This window comes from Vespa velutina, chromosome 1 (genome assembly GCF_912470025.1).
Source record: "Vespa velutina chromosome 1, iVesVel2.1, whole genome shotgun sequence".
Classification (NCBI taxonomy): domain Eukaryota; kingdom Metazoa; phylum Arthropoda; class Insecta; order Hymenoptera; family Vespidae; genus Vespa; species Vespa velutina.
Genome location: NC_062188.1, coordinates 12,723,344 through 12,730,826, shown reverse-complemented (window position 1 = coordinate 12,730,826; position 7,483 = coordinate 12,723,344). Strand labels below are relative to the sequence as shown.

The 7,483-nt window shown below is 25.9% G+C and overlaps 1 protein-coding gene across 1 annotated transcript; it reads right to left on the bottom strand.

The window, feature by feature from the left end:
- Positions 1-536: 536 nt before the first annotated feature.
- Positions 537-7,461, bottom strand: LOC124949530 (glycerol-3-phosphate dehydrogenase [NAD(+)], cytoplasmic-like). The gene is made up of 8 exons (XM_047494747.1): positions 7,238-7,461; positions 5,495-5,672; positions 4,451-4,591; positions 4,205-4,346; positions 3,988-4,100; positions 3,641-3,871; positions 3,336-3,535; positions 537-964 (listed from the first exon to the last, which is right to left on the bottom strand). Exons 1-8 carry the CDS (start codon positions 7,276-7,278, stop codon positions 898-900), a joined length of 1,113 nt encoding a protein of 370 aa, XP_047350703.1. The 5' UTR covers positions 7,279-7,461; the 3' UTR covers positions 537-897.
- Between the last annotated feature and the right edge of the window lie 22 nt (positions 7,462-7,483).

Genomic DNA, 7,483 nt, shown 5'->3' with positions numbered 1-7,483 from the left:
GATTCTTTTTTTTTTTTTTTTTTTTTTTTTTTTATAAGCGTTTTTATGTTTTTTATTTTTATTCCATTTTTTCTCACAGAATTAATTATCATATTTGAAGGTTAATGTTCGCTAAAAATAATGTATAAATTTCATATTTAGTATAGCATGATTATATATATTAAATTTATAAATGTTAATATATGTATATAAAAATAAAAAAATAAATTATACATATATATTATAAATTTGATATTTATAATATATTATTATAGTATCAGTTTTATCTTTACAAAGTATACAATTATAATATAATATTCATATTTTTTATATTTTCTTTTTATAAACAACCAAACGTTAAATTGTGAAGGATCAATTTTCAATAAGGATTTTTTTTAAGTGTCAATGCATAGTTGATAGGCTTTGTCGATTTATATAAGAACTTTCTTTTTTTTTCTATTTATTCGGTCTCTTGTACTGTATTACCTCTGATAATCATGATAATTTAATTTTTATAAATTACAATGGGTCTATGAATAATAAAATTGCTTTGGAAATATGATGAAAACATCGACACGTATTTATTATTATATCTTGTAAAAATTCTTACATATAATATATTTTTACAAAATTCTATTATATATATAAAAAAAAAAAAAAAAAACAATATAAAAGAAAGTATAAAAATTAAAAAAAGTGATTATAAATTTAAACTATTAAAAGTGAAATTTTAAATCATTTTAACCCTAATGTAACGCGCGCGACTTCCTTCCTAATTTGACTTAAAATTCTTTTCTTTTTCTTTTGTTTGCTGCTTCAGTATTAATATATAAAAAGTATTTTATATAAGCAAAGTCTTATCTCAAAGATCGTATTAAAAAGTTAAGATCTCCCAATGCTGTTTTTCCAGTACGTTCATTAGAGGTGACTCCTTGGTGACTTTAACTGTCCCATCTTAGCGTTGAGGTCATCATCATCATCGTTCCTATATATCAATAGCGAATATAATTAAACAAAAAATTCTTTACATACCTGTTAAAAATCTTTTAGCAATTCATCGACAGAGAAGACTTGTACATATTGTTTCAAAAAAGAAAAACTTGTACACAAACATAAAGAATGTCTCGCTTAAGTTAAACATTTAAATTACTTTTGTTGTTATTGAAACTAAGAAAAAAATCACAGAAATGGTCAAGAAATACCATTTTGTCGTTTATTTATTGTGTGCATAAATCTATTGATACAGGCGATCGAAACTTCGAACATCTAATAAAATAAATTGATTTATTTTTGGTTTAATTATTTTTACATTGTTCCAATTTAAACTCATTTTCTTTATTCAAGGTCATTTTAAGATCATGATGTCACAGGTCGTTGAACCCGTCTTTGATATGAACTACAATGTCGTATTATACAAAAATTTATTTAACTTAATTAATAAACAAACAAAAAAATGACGATGACATTGAAATGGCATTAAAAATGACCTTGGAGGAATATTTTTTTTTATCATTACTAAATTCACACTCCAAAACCATATATACTACTCTGCAGATTTTTTATTCATTTCTTTTTATATTTAATAGCAGAGGAAATAATTTAAATGTTCAACTTTAGTGAGACACACTATATACTAACAAAGGATATATATGTTAACTAACATTCAGGTATGTCGGGGTATATAAACGAGAACAATAAGAGATTTATGTTTTATTGACGTGAACAAATTTAGCAAAATGTAGGAAGAAAAAAGAAAACATAACACAGTTTTAAACTACACAATGTCTTTTTGTTTTGTGTTTTTTAATGTATTAACAATTAACATTCGTATATTTTCTCTCTTTAGGTACATTATATTGTTTTAACTTCTTTTCTAATAACATTGTGATAACTATATAATAAACGTTTTCTTGACATCATGACATCATGACGAGCCAAAAACTGGCACGAGTTAATATACATTTTTGTTTTATCTACGTTCGATTTAGTTCTATGAATATATAACAGTTCAAATAAACATTTCATTAAAATATATACATATAGTAATTATGTAACTCTTTATTCACACTTTTTCGTATACTTTTAATTTTTTTCTTTTTCAACATTATTCTGTTAAATCTTTGCTATATACGGAATGTATTTAAAGAAAAAAGTTGAGAGAAATATATTTTTCAATAATGTAAAATTTTTAATCAGATCAATAAAGAAATTATATTCTTTTAATTACACGAACATAGTACGAGTTTAAATATTTTGATCAGATTATTAAATCATATAATTAAAACATATATATATATATATTCCATTTAAAAAATTTTTAATATTTAATCCTGATTATACGAAAAATGTGCGTTCAATATTTATATTGATTAGTATCGATAATTTAAGTATTTTAATCATAGATCAAAGAGTCAAAAAAGAATTCAAAATTATTTGAATAATCATTCATGTTGAATAACAACTAAAAATATCCAATAAACATTTAATAAGAATCTATGAAACTTAACAACAAAATAAATTGGAATAAAAATTTTCTTTGTCAAAAAATTTCTAAAAGTTGTATTATTATAACAATCTAATCTGACAGATAGCTTTTTAATTTCATGTTCTTGTTGTTGAAGATTCATCAAAATTAGAAACTATCACTTTGAGAAGCTCTGTCACATGTTATAAACAAACATACAATGTATAAGAACATATTGCAAAAAAACAAAAAAGAAAAACGATTATAAATACGAAGAAATTATGAAAGACCTGCTTTCTTTATTTCGCTTGTTAAAGACGTATTTATCATCTCTATAAATATATACATAGCTATATGCATATATGTATACATGTATGTACATATATGTACATACATGTACATGTTTGTGCAAATGAATTTGTACATACTATTTAAATGTATTATTTTAAAATTTTAATAAATAACTCGGCCAAAATTTTCTTATTACCAACAGATCTTCTCTCATGCGATTTATGTTCCACCAGAAAAGTGCAATAAATTGTAAGAGGGTGGATTACAGAAAAACAAAATAATTATAATGTTAGAGACGGATTAAGCGCATATAGCGCTAAATATAGTGAAATATTGTTTTTAATGATCTAACTATGTTAGTAATTTCAGGAAATCATAACATTACAACATTTCAAAAGCACAAATATTAAAATAATGTTATTATCAACTATTGGGTCTATATTGCTAAAATGTTAACGTTGCTTTTGATAGAAATAAAAATCAATATACTAAACAAAATTAATGTAAGAATTGACATCACAAGTTTAAACTTATCGTTCCATTATGTTTGTGCTTCAATTTAATCCGCCTCCAACTTTAATTGTAACTATTAAACGCTTACATGTGTTCCGGATGATTGCGAATACAATCAATCAGATCCGCAGGTTTTAGCTGTCCGATACAAATACGATGGATTGCCGTGAAGAGAGGAAACCTACTTTCCATATTTTTCGACTTTAACATATAATTTACTTCTTCTGCTGTAAATGGTCCTTGCAATTTTTGTCCATGAAGCATTTCTTTCTCTAATTCCTCAATAGTCTGAAATGAAGATATAAAATAAAATACATATAATTTTATTATTGATAGTTTTTGGAATTCTATAAATCTAATATGAATTATAATAATAACTACAATCTTGCTAACCTTTCCAGTTCTTACAAAAGCTTCTGATACTTTACGGTTCCTTCCACCGTAACATGTTGTAATAAGATCAGCTACACCACAACTTTCAAAGAATGTTGATAGTTTACCACCAGGGTAAACAACATCCACAAATTTAATCATTTCCATTAATCCCAGTCGAATAACCGCGGCTTTTGTGTTATCACCTAAGTCTAATCCATCGACGAAACCAGCGCCGCAAGCCACAATATTCTGTAAATATATCCGAAAGAAAAAATAGTAATATAAAAAATAACTTGTCAAGAATATAATCCATACATTTAAACTGATACAATGTAAGTATGAAACAAAAATATTTTATAAATTACCTTTAATGCTCCACAGCATTCAACTGAATCAACATCTTCAACTACAACAACTCTGAAATATGATGTTTGAATCAGATCTCGAAATATTGGAGCCATTATTTTATCCTTACATCCTATAAATTTATAATAAATACTTAGAATCTTATTCTAATCTTATTCTCTAATTAATATTAAATTTATTACTCTTGTGATACTAGATAACTAAATCACTATTTACCTATGGTGGTTTCACAGAACATTTCTTCTGCTACCTCAGATGCCAAGTTTGCTCCCATTAATACAGACATAGGAATGTGTAATTCATTAGAAATGATATGTGAGATTAATTCTATACCACCACCCTCTTTTTTATCGAAACCCTGCACAAAATTATTCGTAATATTATTTAATCAAATATACATGTAAATACAAATGTAATTATAATATATACACATATATAAAATACATATATAACATGACATACTTTTATGAGGGAGAGACCAACAGCTGTAGGTTTGATTTTTCCATAAAGTGTACTACATATTCTTCGAATAAATTGATGTGGCACCACAAAAATAAGAATATCAGCATCTTTCGCAGCTTCCACAACATCAGGAACTGCAACCTGACATTTTTTATATGAGATATGTGGCAAATAATTATCTAATAATAAAAGTGTTCATTTGTAGAACATAAGTTTAAGTTTTAATATAAGTTTTAGATAATTTATCGCCAATGCCTCGAGAAAGATACTATAAACTTGTCTATAACTGTGATAATATTGTTTAAGGTTAAAATAGGTTAAAGTACTAGGAATTAAAAATAAAAAAAAAAAAAAAATGAAATGATTTTTTATCATTATAAGATCATAAACTTATAATCCTAACAATATATATAAACAGATTAATAAAATGTCGATAAAATATTTTACTTAAAAATAACTTATCACATGCATACATTTTTAAAGATAGTTTGAATTATCCGTCGATAGATAGCGATCTCGACATTTGATCTTAGTTTGATCGGTAAAGTAGTCTCCATATTTCGGCTATAGGAAAAACAACGAAATATGTTACGTAATCTAATCGCGAATTGTTTATTATACAAATCTAAACACAAGCCATTTTTCATGTTAAAATATTTCAAAAGTAATAATATTGTTATTACTTTTTCATATACATATATATATATAAAAAATTTAATTCTATTAAACTTAATCTCTTCTGTACCTATATTGAAATCAAGGTCCAGAGTTCAAAAGTCGTTCAATTATAAAATCAGAAGCAATTGAAAGAAACAGATATATATATATATATATATATATATATATATATATATATATACAAATCATATATAAATGCTTTCGCTTCGTGTTATCTGTTTATTATTACGTTAAAATACTCCAAGATACTAGTAAAAATACTGATAAGTTCATAAGTTGTCAATGAGTTAGATAATACAAAAAAAAAAAAAAAGAATAAATGAAAAGAAATGAAAAAAAAAAAAAAAAACGTTTTTACGTACTTACCACGTTCTCTGGAATTTGATGACCAGGAAGGTATTTTACATTCTCGTGCGTTTCGTTAATTATTTCAGTCAATTTTTTTCCATTTATTAATTCTTCGTACACGTACATAGTAACGCGGTCCTCAAAATTATTTTGCCTTTTGGCATTGGCGCCAACTATCTTAGCAATTGCCGATCCCCTGTAAAAAAATTTCTATTGTACGAATTGTAAAAATATCGTCTTTCGCGATAACAGACGAATACACAAATTTTATATAAATTTTAGGAATTAGATTAAAAAAAAAAAAAAAAAGACCAATTTTGGAGATTTCATTTTGCAATATATCTTCTATTTTTTCAATGACATTTCATAATTCTAATCCTACTAATTTTAGATAGCTAGCATATTTGTTGGACACGGTCAGAGGCGTATCTATGGTGGGGAAAGTAAGGTTCGTATTTTGAGCGCCAATGCCAGCAGGTCAAAAAAAAGCCGAAAAATATAGTGTTCGTGGAAAAAACATTAATTTTGATGAAACTTAATAAAAAATGAAATAGAAAAAAAAAAATGAAGTGGTCAAAAGAAACGTTGATTCTGAATGGTTGTTATTAGAAGCACGTTGTAATAATGAAATGGTCTTTTGTTTTTCTGTAAATTTAAAATCGATGTGGAGAAGAAAAGATTAAATTAGAATGATATGCATGTAAGAAAGAAGAATAACTTCCGTGCTTGTCTAGGCGCTGTTTATGCCAGAGATACGCCTCTGGATAAGATAAACAATTTTAGTAAATTTCAAGTATGTATTTCAGTTTCTCTTATCCATTAAGTTAACGATTATCGATAAAGTTATACGTAACCTTCGATAGAATAAACTATGTTTATCTTTTTCTGATTACCATCAGCCAATATTCACATAAATTTTCCAAATAAAATAACTAATGTATTTCTCATTTGCATATATAAATGAAAGATTACGTAACAATAAAAACTTTGAATTAAACCTTTCTAATATACCAAAAATATATATATATATATATGCCTATCTTAACACAGTAAAATTTTCCTTCACAAAATGAAATTTGATTGGATGTAGAAAAACAAGTGTTATCTATACGCGTTTTTTTCTCTTGGAAAATAACAGATGTGGCAATAGAATCGGACTATGTAAGAATATGTATGAGACATTAACAAGTTACTAGCAAACTATTATAAAGTCAGGGACAAAATTGATTATGCCTTGTTACAATTTTTATATTTAATTAATAATAATATCATTAATAATAATAAAAGTATAGTAATATTAATAGTAATAAAATATCGTTGAAATGCTATTCAGATATTTATATGTTTGTATAAGTGATTTTGTTATTTTTTTTATAATATATTAAAAGAAGGATAAATAAGGAAGAAGAAATAATTATAGTTTAATTTGCACATTGTTTTTAGCCGCTCAAATTTGAAGGTAAGTGCGAAGTTAGATAAAAATACTAAAGAAATATTGTAACATTTGAGAAGAATGATTATTCTATTTGTTGATTTTTCAAGAAATAACCTCATGAAAAAGTAGAAGTAACCTTCAACCAACATGTGCAAATCAATGAACAATTGCTTCTCTTTTCTTCCTCTTATCTCCATCCTCCCATCTTCCGTTCGATAAATATTAGAACTCTATCTATCTTTGTCTCTTTGTGTCTGTCTCTTTCTCTCTCTCTCTCTCTCTCTCTCTCTCTCTCTCTATTTTTTATTTCCATCAAACATACTTACCAATTTCCAGAGCCAATGATGCAGACGTTTTTCTTCTCCATCTTATTTATCTAAAGAAGCCGAAAACAAGAGACAAAAGAATAAAGAAAATCGTGTAACAATGACAACACGACGACAAGAAGATACAAGAGACAAATAAAAAGTTTCTTTTTGAGAAAAAGAAGTTAACGGATACTATTCACCGTTCGTTAGGAATCTCCGCCGACTGAACGACAACGCGAAATTTCGCAGACTATGTATACTTCA

What these genes read in the sequence shown, in the direction of transcription:
- LOC124949530 (XM_047494747.1), bottom strand. Translation starts at nt 7,278, where the DNA reads ATGGAGAAGAAAAACGTCTGCATCATTGGCTCTGGAAATTG. An exon ending in GTTCTGTGAAACCACCATAG is followed by an intron (nt 4,101 to 4,204) that starts GTAAATAGTGAT and finishes ATAAATTTATAG; the next exon opens with GATGTAAGGATAAAATAATG. An exon ending in AATGCTGTGGAGCATTAAAG is followed by an intron (nt 3,872 to 3,987) that starts GTAATTTATAAA and finishes ATATATTTACAG; the next exon opens with AATATTGTGGCTTGCGGCGC.